The sequence below is a fragment of the Panthera leo genome, chromosome C1 (assembly GCF_018350215.1).
Source record: "Panthera leo isolate Ple1 chromosome C1, P.leo_Ple1_pat1.1, whole genome shotgun sequence".
NCBI lineage: Eukaryota > Metazoa > Chordata > Mammalia > Carnivora > Felidae > Panthera > Panthera leo.
Genome location: NC_056686.1, coordinates 13,399,000 through 13,419,381, shown reverse-complemented (window position 1 = coordinate 13,419,381; position 20,382 = coordinate 13,399,000). Strand labels below are relative to the sequence as shown.

The following is a 20,382-nucleotide window of genomic DNA, read 5'->3' as shown; positions in this document are numbered from 1 at the left end:
CCTAAAGAAGCTGCCAGCACCAGATGCCCTGCCCGGAGCCTTTGGCCAGACGGGACTGTGTTCCTGATTCTTGGCTCAGGACTTCAGACTGCTCAGTGGCCATGAGTGACTTTCTGAGCCTGTCTCCCCTCACACCGGGAGCCCCCGGGGACAGCGCTGGCTTCTGCCATCACACAAGGGCATCTAAGGACGGGGGTTTTCCTCTTCTGTCTGACTGTGGGCTCCTCAGGATGGGCGAAGTCCTTCCTCGGCCAGACCAGGAGCCTCTCAAGGCAGTGGCTGCGTCTCCCCCATCAGACCGGGGAATTCTTAAGGGCAAGCATCCTATAAGGGCAGGCATCCTAAGGGACCTACATATAGGTGTCCCCTTTATCTCCCTGCCCACTACCCCTGCCTCCCAGCCTGCCCTGTGTGCGATTCCTAGCCACGGCGGGCATCAGATTACTCACTGTAATTCATAACCACGAAAGGTTCCTCTTGTCCTAAGCTGTCCTGAGTTGTTTTCTAAGAGCTGTGTCCAAGGACCTCAGCCTGGGCTAAAGGGGCGAGAGCGGGCTGGGCGGGAGGGTCTGCAACAAGTCCCCAACAAGCCATCAGGGACGAGATCGCACGGGCAGTACACTGACCCTTGAAGAGCACAGGTTTGAACGGCGTGGGTCCAGTTATACATGGAGGTTTTCAATAAATATAGCACAGCACTGCAAGTGTATTTTCTCTTCCGTAGGCTTTTCTTCATAACGTTTCCTTTCCTCTAGCTTGCTTTATTGTAAGGACACAGGGTCGAAGAAACAGAACGTATAAAATAAGCAGTTAATGGACTGCGTATGTTCTCAGTAAGGCTTTGGATCAACAGGAAGTAGGCTGTTAGTAACATTTTAGGGGGAGTCAAAAGTTATATGTGAGTTTTCAATTGTGGGGTGGGGGGGGCTCAGCACCCCTAATCCTCACATGGTCGAAGGGTCAAACTGTATTTGTTTTCCTGGTACCTCTTCACGGGGACCCCGTGCACAAAGCTGGGGGTATCTTACCGAGTGCTGAGCCCCCGATCTTGCAAAGCTGAGCTTTGCACATGGCTGAGGCGCTGGGCTCATTATTGTCTAAACCTCTCAGGAGGCCTCTGCCCGTGTGACTCAACTCTGCCCACTGGCCCCTAACCTGAGGTCCTGGCCTCAGTTTTCTCATCCATGACATGGGCTGAATGAGCTTTCCCCTCTGCGGAGCTAAAGGGGACAGGATTTTTTTTTTACTGCCAGCCAATCTCCAAAAAAAAAAGAAAAAGAGAGAGAGAGAGAGAGACAGAGAGAGAGAGAGAGGGCATCTCTGAGACAGAGGGCAGTGTTAGTTACGTTCTCAGGCTCTAGAGATGAGGGCTGAAGCCTGGCTTTGCTACCAAGTATTTACCATATAAGAAACTCTCAGGACAGAGTCTGAGTCATAGGGGCTGGCAAGTTAAGCTGCCCTTGTCAACAGCATATCAGATACACCGCATGGCCTGCCGTTCTATTATGTATTGTCTGTCTGTCCTGTTACACTGTCACCTCCGCACGGTGACATCCTTGATGCTCACTGATTCATCCGCAGTGCCTAGAACGGTGCCTGGCACGTAGTAGGCCCTCTGTAAGTATCTGTTAGCCTGAGAGCCATCTGCATAGATGGATTTCCCAGGGGATTTCGGCTAGGCAGTCTCTCCGTGGAGTCTCTGAGCCTTGACAAGCCCCCCTTCCCGGGATGGCTCGGAGACAAGGACCCGGCTCAGGCCCCGGGAGGGGGCACTTCTCCAGCCAGCAGCAAACTGACCAGTGCAAGGAGCAGGTGCTCCGCAGAGCCCCAACTTCACCCCCACCCCCACAACACAATAATCGCCTTGGGCTTTTGTGAGAACAAAGGCCAAGGCTCCTGGGGGGGGGGTGTGGTAAGGACCTGCAGTCTCCGGTGAGGGGTGACGTCCCCAGCCCAGACAGACCCCATCTCATCCCTCTCACCCAGGGGAGCTCCGGAGAACCTCCCTGCCGGTGGGGAGGCAGGGCCTGGGAAGCGGGTCTGTCCTGGTGGGGCGTGTACCCCCCCCACCCCTCCCAAGACCACGGAGGTGTGTGGTTGGCCTGCCCAGAGGGCAGAGGGAGCATACGGGGAGTCACAAATACCAGCAGCTTTGGTACAGACCCAGACACCCGCCCTGGCTGTCCCCTTCCGCAGGACGTGTTCGAAGCTTAACCCCGGCAGCTCACACGGACAGAAGCGCACCCGGACTGCCCTCCCACCCACCCTGCGCACGGCCCCCTCTCCCCTGCCAGCAGCTGTTCACCTCCTGGTCCCCTCTGCCCCTGTCAGACCCTCCATCTGTCTTCACACCTTTGGTGGGAACCTCTGGGCAAGTCTCCGGAGTCAGCCTAATCCATCACATCCTGACAGCCTCTCTGCCTGAGGAGTGGAGGAAAGCCTCCCGAGGGTCTCTGGGAGGAGAGGTGAGCGTCCAGCTCGGGCAGGGAGAAGGGTGGGCTACTGGCTGCTTACAGTAATGGCTGGGTTTTTTTTCTCGTCTTCGCTCCCTCCCCGAGGCTGGCCTCTGGGCCCAAACGGTGCATGAAACATCCTTGCTCTGTATCCCTCTCATCGCTGAATCGTGCTCCAGAAGCCAAGCGCCCCCTATTTGCTCGTCTCTCGTCTGCCCTGTGACAAAACTGCCACTTTGGGGAGAAACTTCAGCCCCGTGGGCCGCAAGGAGCAGTGGTCAGCCCCGGACTCCGGGCCCTGGCCCGGCCAACGCCTCCCGGGCCCTGTTGAGATGAATCGAGAAGACTGGCCTGCATAATCTCAACATCCCTCTTCAGATTTCCAAGCGAGGCTCCTCCAGACTGTTTCATACCGCGGGGCCAGGCCTGGACCACATCCTCAGACCTCGGGTCTCTGCAGCCACGGCCGCCCAGCCAGCTCTGGGATCCTGTCTGCCTCTTGACTCTGGAAGGTCAGCTCAGCCGCTTCATCCTCCGCACTAATGGCATGGAAGTCATGGCCTTGAGCGCCAAAGAGGCCCACGAGCTTCCACCGGGAAAGCATTCTGGTCTGCGGGCTGCATCGCCCCGGCCCCTAATGTGGGCTCCAAGAGGACCTCGGGCATCACTGTTAGGAGCTCTGCATTCAGCGGCTCGCTCAACTCTGCCCCGGACTGGGGAAGACTTGGTGCACGTCAGCTCATCCCATCCTCAACAACCCTACCAGACAGAGGCTTAGTACCATCCCCATTTCACGGATGGGGAAAATCGAGGCACAGAGAGGGGAAGGGATCTTACCCATAAGTAAATGAGGAGACTAAAATGCACTTAGCTCTCCACCACACTCACTTAATGGAGGCACACGGCGACGGACCCAAAACCATGCAGAAAATTAAAACCTCGGGAAGGTTTTAGACCAGGGGTTGGCAATTTTTTTTTTTTTCCCTATCAGGGCCACGTAGCAAATATTTTTCACTTTGTGGGCCACGTGATCTGTTTTGAAACTTCTCAGCTCTGGCGTTACAGCCCCAAAGCAGCCAGACATCTGTAAAGAAGCGGGCGTGGCTATGTTCCAATAAAGCTTTATTGACAACAGCAGGAAGCTAGATGGACGTGGCCTGGGGCTGTAGTGGACCTTCCCTTTGGCCCCCTTTTTTCTTCAAGTAACAGGGTTCTCATACTGATTGTATCGTCCTGGCAATTGTGGGGGGCGGGGGGTTGACACGAGGACTAACGTTTATTCGGCCCCTATGTTGTGCCAGCCTCTGCGCTAAGGTTTCGGCCAGTTAGCAAGCTGAGCACAAACACCCTCCTTAGGAGGTTAGCAGCACCCGGTTTAATCACTTTTTAGATCAACGCGGGCTAAAGCGGGGCTCAGAGATGCTAACTTCCCCGACGCCCTGAGCCGCGGAGCTGGGGTGTAACCCTCTTCCTGCCTTCACCCTTCCTACCGAACCAGAGCCGTTCAGGAAAGCTTGCGTCACACTCAGAAGGTGGGAGGCAGGGCAAAACCAGCCTTGGATTTCCGCCTTTCCTCCGTGGATATTTGAGAACCCGCTGTGGCTACAGAAGGGAGCCCATCAGCTCCTCAAAGCCACCAGGACTGCCAGCATCCCCGCGTCCTGCTCCCCAAACCACCAGCCAGCACCATCAGCCTCAGCGATGCCTTGTGCACTGGATCGCAGGGTGGCCCCAACGACTTCCAACAGCCCCGGCAACGAGTGACGCAGCCAGCAACCAATCACACACGAGGGAACGAGCTCCAAGACCCAATGGGAGCAGAGCCCCCAGTCTAGAACCCCAGCCGCGTTTCTCTCTACCAACAGGAGGCGGTCCTGCCTCTCATTCGGTGGTCACGCCTGGGGAAAGGCAAGAGATGGGTGGAGCACAGGATGGAATCCAGGAAGGACTCCTGGTTCGAGAACCAAGCCCCAAAACCACAGTCAGCATCCCACAGGAAACGGTACAAGGCTTCTGCCAACACGCTGCCTGAAAATGCCTGACTTTCGTGAACCGAACAGCCATGAGGTGGGTGGGGGGCCGGACTCACAAGCTCTGGGGGGCCAGGAACAGCTTTTTGTTTCTGGTGGCCAGGAGCAGGGAAACCCATTCTCCGTACCTGCCCGCAGGGTCACCCGGGCCTGTGGCTCGGAGATATAGCCCAGGCAAAGGATCCCAGGGTCCTGACCAGCAAGGGTGGCGGGGGCATCCCGGCTTCCCACTTTAACTCTCTCTCTCTCTCTCTCTCTCTCTCTCTCTCTCGGTGCCCCGGAGCCCGCGGCTTCCCAGGGACCAGACTGGTGAGGCCACCTACCTGGGGAGACAGGCCGTTGCTGACGGGGTTCATGTGGTTGGAGGACGCCGCCGGGTTCATGAAGCTGTCTGAGTAGCTGGAGAAGCTGTGGCGGGCTCCGTAGGCAGAACCGGTGTCGGCGGCCGCGGCGGCCAGCCCCCCCTGGTGCATGGTGGACGGCGGGAGGGGCTGGGGCCGGTGCACGGTGCTGCCCCCGTCTGCGGAGAGACCCAGGAGAGGGCCTGAGCCAGTGGCCCCGGCCCAGATGGCGGGCGTCCCAGGGCAGGGAAAGAACCGTCCGCGTGGAAGGCGAGCCACGAGCCTCTTCCTCCTCGTCGCCATCCAGCGGACGGAGGGGACCTCCCCTCGCTACTCAGGATGGGACCAGCTGGCTTCTGGACAGGACGCCGGGGACTAGCCAAGGCTCGACTGACAGCTAACCGACGTTCCAGACAACCTCCAGGCATCTGCACCGGCCACACCGCACAGCGTTTGGCACACGGTGCTCAATCAAAGTCTTCTAGACTGAAAGTCAGACCTCACTGGGGACTCTCTTAATCTACCCAGGCCTGCCCCGACAGCATTTGGGGGGCACCGACCACCGGCCAGGTGCTTCTGCAAATACTGTCTAAGGGTGTGAAGCGGGCACAGGATTCCCATTTTACAGATGAGGAAACCGAGGCTCGGAGGGGCCGGGCACTCGTGCAAGGCGAAAAGGCCACTGAGTGATGGGGCCAGGGTCCGAGCTGCCATTTCTCTTCCTGGCTGCTGGGCTGCTGTTCTGCTCTGTCAGGGCCCCTCCACGCAGCCTTCCGGGGGATGAGACCATCATCGTCAATTTCTCATCAAGAATTATAGGGAGGGGAGAAAAAGAATCATAGGGAGGATCCCCTGCCTCTCTCCTCAGTTTCCAGAACTCCAGCCTGCCGGCCCTTTAAGAGGGAGCCCCAGGGGCGTCATGAGTCAGATGTCGGGTAGTGGGGCTCCCAATGTGTGCCCCGGGGCGGGGGGGGGGTGGAGAGAGGAGGGGGAAGACAGGATGGAGGGAGGGGTCCAGGGAGGGATAGTAGCCTTGTCTGTCACTTCTGCGTTTTAATAAGACCGCAGCAGACGCATGTGACTTCACGGTTTGAGAAGCTCCGTTCTGAACGTGTGCGGGAAGGCTACCTGTTAACCCTCACCTGGATGCTCTGTGGCCTGTTGGCAAAACCAAGAAGTTCAAAGGCAGGAACTCACTGTTCCCGTGGTAATCGTCTGTCCACGTGCAAACAAATAGCCATTAAAAAGAAAATGGCCCTTGGGGGCGGCTGGGTGGCTCGGTCGGCTGAGCATCCGACTTCGGCTCAGGTCATGATCTCACGGTCCGTGAGTTCGAGCCCCGCGTCGGGCTCTGTGCTGACAGCTCGGGGAGCCCGCTTCAGATCCTGCGTCCCCCTCCCTCCCTGTCCCTCCCCTGCTTGTGCTTGTTCTCGACGATAAATAAACGTTAGAGAAATAAATAGCCCTTATTGTTCCTTGTAAGTTAAGGAAGGGAGGAATGGGGGGCAGGGCGCGGCTGAGGTGCCAGGACAATCTCGTGCGCTCACCTTGGGAGATGGTGGTGGTGGGGTAGGTGGAGTCCGGCAGCTGGTAGGGGGGCAGCGTGGGCATGCCGGTGGGCGGGAAGCCCCCTGGCAGAAGGTGGTTGAACGCTGCCAGCTGGTTGGCTCCTGCCTGCTTCCGCCAACGGGCGCGGCGATTACTGAACCAGACCTGGGCGGGTGGAGAGCAGAGAGCGGGGATCCCTCAGCCTGGCTCCTGGCGGAGAGCTGAGGCACGGCTACCACTGGTCCCCGAGCCGTCACCCTGTGTCCAGCCCGCGTCCAATCCCCGCCTTCCCGCGGCCGGGGACGGAGTGCAGCGCACTTGCGTGGGTGTGAGCCCATCGTGGCCTCACCACCACCCAGCGAAGGGATTATTATGGGATTATTATTGTTCTCCCCATTTTACGGATGAGCAAACTGAGGGGCAGAGGTAGTGAGTGACCTGTCCACGTAACGGGGCGGGTCGGAGACACAGCCACGTCTGGGCGACTCCGTGCAACGTTCTCTCCACCGCAGCTGCTCGGGGGGCGACCATCCTTGTCTTAACACACGCTCCCTCCCACCCTCTGCGCCAGGCCCCCCCCCCACCCCATGCTGGTGCCTCACGTCAGCCCAGTAGACCCAGGAGACGTGTACTCCTATTCCCATTTCACAGAAGGGGAAACTGAAGCTCACAGAGGTCAAAGAACTTGCCCGAGGCCACACAGCTATAGCTGAAACGAATCTGAGGTTCAAACTTCAATCAGTCTGACTTTCTAGAAGTCACTTGTCTGGATTTTGCAACGAGCTCTGGTCCAGAAAAGGAGGAAAAGGCTTATGGGAAAGCATATGGGCTTTGCATATGCCATTCCCTCTAAGCCAGACCTCTTCCTGCAGCCAACTCCTGCATCTACACGGAATACTTGTTGAATGAATGAAGGAAGGAATGAACGGATGAACGAGAGAACGAGGAAATACAGAGCTTGCTCTGGTGTATCTTTGCCAGGGCCGATGCGACAAAGCTCAGATGGGAGCCCCTCCTGGTGGGGTCCCCTCCAACCTTCAGCAGCACAGGATCACTTAAGATCCTCCCCCCACCTGTCCAGCCTCCGCTGAGTGGAGGGGTGCTTCTGTGCCCCTGGTGTCTTTTGTCTTCCAGATCCTTCTGGAGGAGAGAAGCCGCATTTAGCTTTCTGAGCTGGACGAACAGCGCAGCCGGCTCTGACTCGTTTAGGGTGCACAGAGCAAGGAGACAAGGCAGTCCGGTCAGGAGCGACAACTGGCTCTGGAATGAAATTGTGGCCCCCGCTTCTCCCCACTCCCCAGGGCACGGAGGGCTTCCCCAGGGGTGTCCTGACCGAGGGGCTTCTGAACTGGCGGGGAATGGGCAGTGTTTCCTCGCTCCCCGCTTCTGGGAGAGGGTGTGGGGCACATTTTTGTTCCCATTCAACGTTTCCTCCTTCTACAAGGGAGGGACATCCCAGATGGCAGTGACACAGACATTCAGTAACCCTGAGCCCTTCCACTCCTCCTCCGGGCCTTCTGGGCATGTGGAAGACAAGGTCCGGGCTTGGTGCTAACTTATCCTCGGTGCCTCACTGACACCCGTGCTGAGCTTCCTCTTGAACACACAGAAAAGCGCTTCCGCAGCTGATGTTTTCCAGCAAGTCCCCCATCAATGTTGTTTAGTCTTCCCTGATGTGTGTTTCCAGCTGCCTGCTTATGTGACAGTGAGAGACACTTTTATTTTAAAATATATTGATTTGGGGGCGCCGGGGTGGCTCAGTCAGTTAAGCGTCCGACTTCCGCTCAGGTCATGATCTCGCGGTTCGTGGGTTCGAGCCCCGCGTCGGGCTCTGTGCTGACAGCTCAGGGCCTGGAGCCTGCTTCTGATTCTGTGTCTCCCTCCCCTCAGCTCCTCTCCTGCTCACATTCTGTCTCTCTCTCAAAAATAAATAAAGATGAAAAAAATAAAATAAATAAAATAAAAACAAATAGCGATTCGGATGATACATATATGTAGCAAAAACCTTGAAGTCAGAGCCATTCCCGATTGGCACATCGCAGCTGCCTGTGGGTCATCCTTCCCTCGGATAAAGAATACCAAAGAGAGGGGTGCCTGGGTGGCTCAGTCGGTTGGGCGGCGGACTTCAGCTCAGGTCATGATCTCGAGGTTCGTGAGTTTGAGCCCCACGTCGGGCTCTGTGCTGACAGCTCAGAGCCTGGAGCCTGCTTCCGATTCTGTGTCTCCCTCTCTCTGACCCTCCCCCGTTCATGCTCTGTCTCTCTCCGTCTCAAAAATAAAGAAACATTAAAAATTAAAAAAAAAAAAGAATACCAAAGAGAGTTGGAAAAGTTCTTCCCCTTTCGTCCTTCCCTATCCTTTCCTTCTCTTTCCCTCCTTCCTTACTTCCCTCCTTCTCATCACGAACCTTTACTGGGACTGTGCTCTATGCCAAGCGAGATGTGAAGGATAGAGAGATGGACGGGACTGTCCTAGCCCTCAAGCTGCCCTGTGCCCCGGGCACACAACAGACAAGGCAGAGAACCACTGCCTCCCGGGACCTCAAGTGACTTAACACAGGCCAAGCGCTTAGAACAACATCTACAACCATCATTCTGGTGGGGACTCTCTGATGGCCGAGCTCTTAGCTGGCATCCAGTGTAAGCTGCCCATTCACAGAGGGGGGCCTGGAGGCTCCAGGAGGGACAGGGGTAAGCCCCATCACCCCCTCCGCCCTCACCCCCCCCCCACACACACAGACACACCCCTGCACCAGAACCCCTGATCAGGGCTGAGTTCTTTGAAAGCAGACGCTGAGTTTTATTATCCACTTTTGATCCTTCCCACAACACCCAGCACTGGGAACACGATGCCATAGGAAGCAGCTGTTTACGGGGCTGAACATTCCATCTGGTCCTTCTCTCCACGGAGCACAGAAGAAAAGAACATGACGGGCAGACTTGGGTTCAAGTCCCGGCACTGCTGATTAACTGTCTAGGAAATTTCTTCCCTCAGGTTTTCTCAGCTGGAAATGGAGAGACTGATCATACCTGCCTCCTAAGGTCGTGGGGAGGATGACAGTGACCGTGTATGTGGAACACTGAGCATCGTGCCCCGCAAATGAGAAGTGTCCCGTAAGCGTTATCTACTGTGAGGGAAAGGTCCAGTCCAAGTTGTTAATTAGTGATGAGTCCCTCCACTGCTTCTCAAATGGGATTCCTCTCAGGGAGGCTTCTGCTTCTGGGGGAAACACACAGGCTCAGAGATCTCGGTACTTGGGACACAGCGGATCTGTCCACCTCCGAGGAAGACGGATACAAGGTCGGGCTTGGCCCCTCGCTATTCAGGAGTGAAGGCTCCCCCAGAGAAAGGTTACTGGTCCCCAGGCACGCGTCCTCCTGCCTGATGCCCCCTCTCCCACCCTTCCTGGTGGCTTCCCGCCAGCTGAGACACGGTGTCTCCCCCGGACACTAGGGATGCCAAGTATCACCCTGCAGGCTTCAAAAGCAGGGCTGGAGCAGAGCCAGAGGGAGGCAACGCATTTGAGTTACTGGAACCCCGCCTGACACGTTTACCTGTGTCCTTGTTCATGCGCGTGTCAGCTCCGTGACAGCGGTTTCTGTCTGCTGACTCCCCGGGGCCCGCTACAGCGTCGGCACACAGTAGGTGCTCAATAAATGAGTGCCAGCTGAACGAACTGGGGGTTTCCAGGGTGGCCAGGATTGGAAAGAGCAGGTGGAGTTTTACTAAGAATGTACCCTACTTCTGGAGCTCCTGTGTGCCAGGCACCTCCTAATGCGGAGCGTGTGGTTAAAAAACCACAGGTAAGCATTTGTCCTTAGAACAGGGTAGACTCTTCCTGTCCCCTCCACTTTGCAGATAAGGAAACTGAGGCTGCAGGTGTAAGTGCTGGGGCTGGGATTCACACCTCAGCGTCTGGCTCTGAGCCCACTCGGGACCCCTTCACCATCTCCCCGGGCCACTGACACGAGACGTCTCAGGACTGCGGAATCCCAGCATCACGGACTTTTAGAATCCGACACCCGAGACCTCAGATCCATTGCTCGGGAGGCTTGGAGGTCTCTGCCCTACCGTCCACGGCAGGAACCCTAGCAGAAGAAACTAGGGTTTCTGGTTGATGGCACACTGTATTTTGCCTTACACACTTCCAGGAATGGGGATCTCATCACCTCACAAGGCAGCTCTGATTGTCAATAAACAAAATTCCTAGGGGCGCCTGGGTGGCTCAGTCGGTCAAGGGTCCGACTTCGGCTCAAGTCACGACCTCACGGTTCGTGAGTTCAAGCCCCGCGTGCTGACAGCTCGGAGCCTGGAGCCTGCTTCGGAATCTGTGTCTCCCTCTGTCTCTGCTCCTCCCGCCTGCACCCTGTCTCTCTCGCTCTCTCTCAAAAATTAACAAAACATCAAAAGAAAATGAAAAAAAAATAAGTGAGGATCCTAGAACTTTAAGGAGCCGCAGTGACCATTTAGTTCCATTCCTTTACTTATAGATGAGAAGCTAAGTCTCAAGAAAGGAAACAGATCTATTGAAGGTGATACAGAGACCAAGGGAAACCTAGGCCTGTGGTTCCCAGTCCCTGCAGACCTTTGTGTAGGCCTGGGGACGTTCCCCGACTGGCCCTGGTCCCACCCTCCGGGGCCTCTTAGAGCAGCCCCGTCCTCCAAATCGCTTCTCTGGGCCAAATGTTCTATCATCCTGGTCTTGATGTCTTTGGTCAGCTTTGGTCATTTGTTAAAAGCCCAACGTATAATCGATCCCTCCTCTGCTGGGATCACGCTAAGTTCTCAGGCCAAGGTTGGGCACCCTCACCACCCTGGAGGAGCCCACAGGATGTTACGGGAGTCAGCATGTGCAGGAGGCTGCCTGGGCCCCCACACTGTGGGTCTGCCCGGCCTCTGGCTGCTCCCCCTGTTCCCAGCCCCCCTCCCTCCTTGGACCTTGAGTGACACCTGTTTCTGGGTCCCCTGGGCCAATAAAAGCACTGCCCTGACAGCCAGGAAATTTTACAAGGAGCGGTCAGGCTTCAAGGTGATGGGAAGCAGCCGCGGCCGCCAGACGTGGGAATGAGAAAGCACCCAGGAATGTGCCCAGGAGAACAGCTGCAGGACGATCAGAGCGGGGGGGAGGGAGGCCCGGAGCCCAGGCCAGGCTCAGATATCACCCTGGAGAGGAGGGGAGAGAATGAGACAAGCTGGCTGCTGCCGCCTGCCCCCTTCCCCTCGGGGTCTCCCTCAAAGGCAGCCAAGGACCCCCCGCTCCAGCAGTGGGGGTGGGGAGGGCGGAGGGAGGTACACCGGTTCCTGGAGCGTTTAAGTGCCAGTTGCCACGGCTTTCAGGTCCCCGGCTCTGAGGCAGCTTCTTCCTTCCGCATGGAAAGACCTTGGCTTTGGTACCTGCCAGGCCCGAGTTCCGGCCCAGCTCAGCCCCAGCCGAGCTCTGCCGCTTCTCTAGGCCTGTTGCTTCTGCACCTGCGGCCTGCCTAGAGGTGACCTGCCTGACAAGGTGGCCTGACGTTCCGCCGGGCCACGCGTGAGGAGGGCTGGGGCAAGGTGGGCGCCTAGCAAAGCCGGGGTCCCCGCTGGAAGTGCCCAGTGAGCAGTCTGGGGTGGCCCCTCCCGCAGACCCGCCTCCCCCGTTTATGAGGAAGACAGGCCGGAAACGCATTCCCCCAGGAGCTAGCCATCATGACCCTCTCTCACTTCCTCCCCGACCTGGGGAGAGGAGGCCATTCCCTCCCCCGCTGGGGCCAGGTGGCAGGTGAGGGCCTGTGAGCCCAGGCAGGTGCTGCTTTCGCCGCCCTCCCTTCCCCCCAGCCCCGCCGATGAGGACCCACCCCCTTGAGGGTGTGGATGGGGGCATCCGAGGTCTGCCCATCCTTCCTCTGATGCTTCCAACCCATCAGGAACAAGCCTGCCCAGTGTGCTCACATGCTTCCTGTGATGGGAAACTCATTACCTGTCCTAAGAAGCCGGGCCCTTCAGAAAATTTCCTCCTAATCACTTCCTCCCCTCATCGGAGATTTGGAGACTTTTGTGCTTCCTGAGCCCTGTCCTCTGGCTCATCTCGGAAGGGATGACTGCTCTCCAGCAGGACCTCCCTGCAGCTCCTGGCCGCCCAGGGCTGCCCACCGCTGGCCCAGCCGGTCAACCGACGCTTGCTGCCTGCTTAGTCTGCATCAAGCGCCAGGGGCATTCCTCGTCTACAAGGTCCCCGGACCACCTGCTGCAGAACCCCCTGGGGGCCCCCTAAACCCTGGGACCCCGGCCACACCTCCAACCCCCTCCGTTCCCGCCTCTTCGATATGCCCGCCAACACCCGAGGCGCCGCCTCACCTGGACACGCGCCTCCGTCAGCTTGGTCCTCTGCGCCAGCTCCTCGCGGGTGTAGATGTCCGGGTAGTGAGTCCTCTCGAAGGCCTTCTCCAGCTCTTCGAGCTGCTCGGCCGTGAATGTGGTCCGACTTCGACGCTGCTTGCGCTTCAGAGGGAGGTCAGGTTCCGACTCCACGTCCGAGCCCTCGTCCAGCCGGTTCCCTGCAGGCAGGCGAGAGGGAGGGAGAGGGTGAGGGCCTAGGGAGACGGAGTAGCGCCACGTGCCCGCCTTCCGACCCCTGCCGCGCGGACAGCCAGACCCCTCCTGAGCACGAGGGCAAGTATGTTCCCCGCAGCTCTGCTCATCACGGTGAAGCGGGGGAAGCAACCTCCGTGCCCAACCCGAGGGGATTGGTTAAACACTTCCTGGCACAACTAAATTTTTTTTTTTTTTTTTAATCCCCTACCGTTGGGTATTTAGGTTAGTTCCACTGACAGAGAAGGATGTCTATGACCAAAGACTCAGGGTAGTTTCGTGACGAAATACCTTTGCTGAAATTCCTAGAACGATATTCTCCAAAATGGGAGAAGTTGGCTGCGCGTTAGCGATACCTCCATACACCTGACTCTAAGGAAAAGGCGAGGCACCAACCGGCGTGCAAAGACGGATCCCGCTTTCGGAAAAAGCACGCATGACACATTCCGGAACACCGTGCTCAAAAGATTAACAAACGTTAACCTTCAGGGTGACAGAGCTTTTGTTTGTTTGTCTGGTTTTTTTTTCTTTACACTTGTTTATAGTTAGTATTTTTAAAATGATGACCATTTAGGGGCGCCCGAGTGGCTCCATCGGTGGAGCATCTGACTTCGGCTCAGGTCATTATCTCACAGCTCGTGAGTTCGAGCCCCTCGTCGGGCTCTGGGCTGACGGCTCGGAGCCTGGAGCCTGCTTCGGATTCTGTGGCTCCCTCTCTCTGCCCCTAACCCATTCGCATTCTGTCTCTGTCTCTCTCAAAAATAAATAAAATCTAAATAAATAAATAAATAAAATAATGACCATTTAAGCAGCAATGCTATTGTTTTCAAGGAAAATACAGCAAAAATGAAAGGAGGAGGGCCAGGAGAAAGGGAGGGAGGGAGACAGAGCAAATGCACGTGCTTAGGGCTGGCAGTCAGGCAGCTTAGATTCCATACCTGGTTCTGCCCCTAAACGCCCAGAACCGTGACCCTAAGAAGGCTACCTTCCCTCCTTGGGCTTCAGTTTCCCCCATTTATAACATGAAGCGTTTGGACTATGTGACTTGTGTACACAGGCCCTTCCTGGGTTGCTTCAGGATCTCTGAGTAACCCTTCAGGCTGGAAGAGACCTTACCTGATGACCTTGGTTGTGACCATGGCCCCTACCTGAGAGTCCCCACTGATTTCCACCCAGGAGCCTGGGGATGGAGAAAAGCCTTTGCTTCCTGTGCAGAGAGAGCCCAGGAGTCTGCGGCCAGCTTACTTCTCATCCCTGGACGGGGCCATCAGGCCAGCAATCTGCCTACCCCAGGTCCAGGCTAGAGAGGTTGCAGGAAGGGCTTGGTCGAGCTCCTTGGCCTCTGAGCTGAAGACACCCTGGGGACTGAATTGGCTTCCCGACTCCATCAGTCCTGTGCCTCTTACCCATCTTGGTCCAGCAGAGGGAATGCCAGCAAGGAGTGGCCTGGCCGGGGCTCTGGATCTGCACCCTCCGTGGACCCTGGGGGACTACGGGGAGCACAGAGGAGGGCCGGGAGAAGAGGAGACCAAGGAAGGGAGAGGGAAAGAGGAAGTAGGCGGTCAGTGTGACCTTCCTCCCACTCCTGCTTTCTCTCTCTTTCCTCTTTTGCCTTCAGTTCTCCCTCCCCCTCGCCTAGCATCCCATTTTGGGAATTTCTGGAAGCACTTCATGGTTCGTCGTCCACGCGGTCACCGGAGCGACAGTGCTGCGCCCGGGCTGGGGACACTGTGCTCACGGCGTTCAGCCGGAGTCAAGCAGGAAGAGCCTCAGAGATCATGTGAGCCCACTGCAGATGGGGGAAACTGAGTCACCGACAAGCAGCGTGACCTGCCCAGAGTCTCTCAGGAAAGGGGCACACCGGCCTCCTGCTCTCCTGTTGCCTGCCCCCACGCCGTCCTTGCTCAACTGCTTTAAACGTCTGTTATCCGAATAGGGGTAGGCCTCGCCCACAAGGGACACCCTCCTTCCCCCAAACACCGCATATGGCCTCTTAGATGTTAGGTGAGGGGACAGGCATCCCAGGCTGCGGGAAGAGCATGTACAAAAGCCTGGCACGGCAAAGTGCACGATGGGCAACGTTGTCATGGGGCTCCATCCACAGCTGGGACGTCATCCGGTCTTGAGCAACGCTCCTCTGCCCCAGGTCCCCTCCCTTCCATCCTGCTCTCTTGGCCATTGGGCAGTCGTCTGTGCTTTTGATTGGTCACTACCAGGTTGCCTTTGATCGTGACGCCACAGGACAAGGGAACCAGTGGCAGGGAAGCCCTCCCTTCATTACTCATCCCTAAAGGCAGAGACCTGGGGTCAGATCTAACCCCTTCCTCTCTCCTTTCCCGGCTGCCCAGCTTCCCGTCACTGAGAGGAGGCTGTGGGGGCACAGTAGGCATCCTGGGGCGCCTTCCCCAGCACAGCTGGGGCTCAGAGCCAAATACATCCAGTCCCAGGGATTCAATCCCGAAATGCACTGCATAACCCAGAGGGGCACCGGGAAGGGGGCCACGTGGGCAGAGTGGACGTGAAGCACGTTCATTAGACACAGGCTGGATTTGGGGTGGGGGTGGGGGGGCAGCCTCCTGGCCAGCAGCAGCTCCTGCCCTCCCCCCACACAGCTGTGAGATGGAAAGGTCCCGAAGGGGGTGGGACAGAGCCCATACAGGTGTGGGGATAGCCCCAAGACAGAGGGATATGGCGACGGACCTTCTCTCTGGGTTCCTGGTTTCTGCTTAGGGACGTGGGGAGTCCAATCCTGAGCAGGGAAGAAACAGCCCCACCTCCCAATCTTCTGGGGGAAAAACAGCCTCTGTTTTAGGAAGTTCCCAATCTGATGGAGGAGGTACCATCCCCATTCTGGGGATTTCCCAGTCTACTGAAGGAAACCCTGCTTCCTTAGGAACTGGGGCCAGGACAGGCACAGAACACAAGACAGCGACAGGACTTGAAAGAGCCTCAGAGCCCCCTGAGAACAGAATGAATGAGGGACAGGAAGGGTGACAGGAGCCATCTGGTTTGTCAAAGCTTAAGGGTGGGCAGGACTGAGGTCCGCTCAGGACAGAGGCCAGCCTAGGCGAGGTGGATGGACGTGGGTAGAGAGTCACCGGGGAGCATCTTCCACGGCTTCTCCTTCAGCCTCTTCCTCTCCTTCCAAGCTTGCCATCTCCCACAGAGGATGACTCCGGAAGCCTCAGCAAGGCCAGTGAGGCGCCCCCCCCCCAAACCCCCCACTGTCAGCCCTGCCCACGTGCTCAGGCCCACCCTGTCACTCCACGAGGTTCCCTGGCCAGCTCCTGGCACCCTTAAACGGCCAAGCCGGGGCTGTCTCAGACCTCCATGCCTTTGACTTTGACCATGAGCTTCCTCTACCTGGAACACCACACCCCCTTCCACTGGGCTCGCTCCCGCTTACCCAGCACAACGCAATTCATGTCCAGGCCGGTCTGCACGCCCACTCTCGGGCTCTCAAAGCTCATCGGGGGACACCCAACCTGCCTGTCTATGGGTCTCTCGGTCCGACTGGACTGGGAGATCCCTGCACGGAGCAGAGCCTACGCCTGGGACACAGCAGGTGCTCAATAAGGGCGTCTTAGACGAACAGGGCCTGGCAGTACAATTACAAAGTTCCTTTGGCCCCCGACACACGGCAGCGGTCACCACCCTACGCGCGTGTGCCACACCCTACGGTTTCCAAGCTCTGTCACTGTCCCCACTCCAGACTCTCCCAATAACCGTGGAGGGCCCAGCAGGCAGTATCAGCCCCATTTTCAGATGGTCAGCGGAGCCCAGGGGCAGGGAGGCTGCGAAGAAAACCCAGGACTCGGGACTCACAGCCTAGCGAGAGCCAGCTTTGCAACAGAGAACTCCCAGGCGATGGAGAATTCCATTTCTGGGCGCGAAAGCCAACGCGGCTTGCTCTCTGCCCTCACCCCCAAACATTCCCTGCTGTCCCTTCTGCCAGAGGAAAAGACGGGAAATGAGATGGTCACAACTGCTACACCTACCGACTTTCTCAGGAGGCAGGAGGGGAGCTGACCGTCTGCAGGTCCCTGTCATCTAGATTCGAGGAAGCCAGCAGTGGCCTTGAGGTCGGGGGTCCTTCTCTCAGCTCCCCCCGACCCCCTCCCCCGACCCAGAGACGCCCTCCCACCCCTGCTCCTTCGCCCCCCCCCCCCCCCCCCCCCCGCTGCCTCCAAACTCAGCCTTTATTACAGTTTTAACAGAGGCCCGGCTCGAGCTGCGGCAGAGAAACGAATCACATAATAGTTGATATGCGTTTTAATCAAGTAATTCGGGCAGAGCTGAGAGCTGGCGAGTGTGGGCCCGGCGTCCCTGAATACCAAACAGGCCTGGGCGCAGGTCTCGGAAAATGGAAAAGTCATTTACAGCTCAGCTGGGGGCCCGGCGAGCCAGGGCCATGGTGGGAGCCCTCCCGGCCCCTTCGCAGAACCGCTCAGCTGTAACCGGCGTGCCGTGCGGTGCGTGAGGCTGGGAACGTCTGCGGGAGCCCGGCCGCACACAAGGGCCGGGCAACCCGGCTGGGCCGAGGGGCAGGGCTCGCTCGGACCCCGCGTGAAAGCTCCCCGGAAGTGAGCCCCTCCTGTCCACCACGAGTGCCCCAACTTGTCTTAGGCGCCCATCCAGCACTGCCGCCCAGGTGTCCGGATCGAAGGCCCGGCCCTCTTCCTCCACACCCTCTTCCTCTGTCGGCAACGCCTCCCATGCAACCAGCCCAGCACCAGGGCCGGGGCCATCAGAATCCCTGTTGGCTCCGAACCCACCCTGCCCCGCCCCTGTATGCCCTCTTCCTCATTCCCTGGACTCCAGCAACCACAGGCCTTTGCATAGGCTGTGCCCTCTGCTTGCAGCACCCTCCCCATGCCCCCCCCCCTGCAGTGAGCAGGTGACCAGGCCAATGTAGAGCGGGCTATTTAAGAGCACAGGCTCCTGGTGCAGTTTGCCCAGATTCTGTGGATTCTGCACATGTAAAATACGGATGATGTTAGGGACGCCCTCCCCCCTTCCTTGCTTTGTATTTTTCCACCACACCTATCACAATTAGATAGGCTAACTCTTCTATTTTATGGCCCTCCCCGCATTGTCCTGGCCGTAATTAGAGCTCCATGAGGCTGGGCGGTTTCATCTTTTTTTGTTCAGTGATAAATACCCAGTGCTTGGCACAAAGTGGCCACCCAAATATCTGTTGCATGAACGAACGAACGAGTAAATAAATGAGCATACGAAGGCACAGGAAACCGTGTCAGGGACAGCAGCGCTCAGCCAATGCTAGCTTTCACTGCTCCTCGGCCTTTCTGATCAGCTTGGAAAGCCTTCCGAGCTCGCTCTCCGCCATCTGGCTCTGACACAGCCATCTCTGTGCGCTCATTGCTGGGGCTCAGCAAAACCGTCCACGCTTCAGTCCTGCTTTCTGGGAGGCCCCCTCGGTGGTGGGCGGGGGGGGGGCTGGGAGGCACCGGAGAGGTGGGGGGGTTTCCGTCTGACTCCACGTCCTACGCTATTTCTCACCAACGAGTCAACGGGCCCGACTTCACTCTCCCAACTCTCACTGTATTAGTGAGAGTTTAGGTTCACCACCTAAACCTGACAAAACGTTTCTTTCTCCAGGAGCGTCCCTATCCGACCCCATCAGGCTGCTTTTTTTTTTTTAACTTGAAACTGCAGGTATATAATTTGCATTTACAAAATGTGGGGCCCCCGCGGGGTGTTCTCTGATCACCGCTTCTCTGCTAACGGCCTGGTACTGTTCTCAGGCACTAGAGGGCACTCTTCCTACATCCCTGCTAAGAAGGGGCCTATCAAGGAAAAAGGAAATAGTAACTGTTTGAAACGGTACTGTGTAGTTAAACTGCCAGAATTCAGAGCCACATTTTCTCATGATGCAACCACAACTCTTTCTGCATGGAACCGTGAACCAAGCACAAGTCACATGTGAGAGAGAAGGGAGGGTTTCTGGAGGGCTGCAACTATCTGGGTGCAGAGAATTCAAAACTAAGGTGTCCCTGTTAAGGCAGGAGGTTGAAACTAACGACGTCACAAGGGTCCTTTCAACTCGGTCTCTTTAACCTGTTGGCGTCATATGAAGCAAATGGGGAGTTCTGGAAGGGGACAGCAGCTGTGGAGTAGGGGAGGGGAGAAGGCAGGACATTTTAAGACACTTAGGAGGGGGGCGCCTGGGTGGCTCAGTCGGTTAAGCGGCCGACTTCGGCTCAGGTCATGATCTCACGGTCCGTGAGTTCGAGCCCCGTGTCGGGCTCTGTGCTGACAGCTCAGAGCCTGGAGCCTGTTTCAGATTCTGTGTCTCCCTGTCTCTGACCCTCCCCTGTTCATGCTCTGCCTCTCCCTGTCTCAAAAGTAAATAAAGCGTCAAAAAAAAATTGAAAAAAAAAAAAAAAGACACTTAGGAGGGTCTCAGCTCACCATCCCCTTTAACTCTCTTCCTGGGATTTGAAGACAATCTTGAAAATAATCACAGTTTTCCTGTATCTCTTTGCTGGGCTATTTCTGTCGTTTACTCACCAGCCTCCTGTAAGGCCAGGAAAAGCAATGCTTGGTGCTGAGCAGAGAACAGAGCTCACTAGGTCAGAACCTTAAAGGAAGCCTAACAACTGGGTCCCATCTCTTTTTTTTTAATGTTTATTCATTTTTGAGAGAGAGAGAGACACAGAGAGAGAGCATGAGTGGGAGAGGGATAGAGAGAGGGAGACACAGAATCCGAAGCAGGCTCCAGGCTCCGAGCTGCTAGCACAGAGCCCGACGAGGGGCTCGCACTCACAAACCGAGAGATCATGACCTGGGCCAAAGTCGGACGCTCAACCGACTGAGCCACCCAGGTGCCCCAACTGGGTCCCATCTTACAGAGTGTGGCCAGGCAGCCACGGGCAGACACTGGCGGGCAGCCGGGACAGAAGCTGGGAGGTCGGATGGGCCTGAGCTTGCGTTCGGGATCTGCCTCCAACAAGCTACAGGTGCTGGGCGCGTTGTTGAACATCGGAGCCTCACTTTCGTCATTGCTAAAATGCGACAGTGGTGGGATGCAGGGGCACCCGTCTGAGCAGCTGTACCTCCAGGCCCGGTCTCTCTTCTCATTCGGAGAGCCTGGGGCCCGGGGGCGGGGGGTGGGGTGGGGGTGGGCCTGGCCCTCCAGACTCACGCCTTGACCTGCTGTGTGACCCTGAGCATGTCACGTGTCCCCTTGGAATCTCCATCTCCCCGTCCAGCCCCAGGAATAAGAACTCCGTGCGCCTCTGCTTCTCAGGGTGCTGGTGCGGCTGCCCGCGTGGGAGCCTCAAAACATACCACACGGTGCCTTTGTCCCAAGGATCAACTGAGGAAGGCCACGCCCCCTCCTCTGGGCCAGTTTCCTCATCTGTAAAGCGAGGAAAGTAGGAACAGAGGCGTCGGGCGTGAAGGTTACATGACTTGCCCCAA

The 20,382-nt window shown here is 57.3% G+C and overlaps 1 protein-coding gene across 3 annotated transcripts in view; it reads right to left on the bottom strand.

Annotated features, from left to right (window-relative positions):
• The window catches only part of PAX7 (paired box 7), a 100,918-nt gene that overhangs the window by 36,064 nt on the left and 44,472 nt on the right, over positions 1-20,382 (bottom strand). For all 3 annotated transcript variants that reach the window (XM_042952360.1, XM_042952361.1, XM_042952363.1), the window contains 3 exons: positions 12,706-12,905; positions 6,372-6,537; positions 4,807-5,003 (listed from right to left, as the gene is read on the bottom strand). In XM_042952360.1, the coding sequence (XP_042808294.1) occupies positions 4,807-5,003; positions 6,372-6,537; positions 12,706-12,905 (563 nt within the window). The remainder of the gene's footprint in view (positions 1-4,806; positions 5,004-6,371; positions 6,538-12,705; positions 12,906-20,382) is intronic.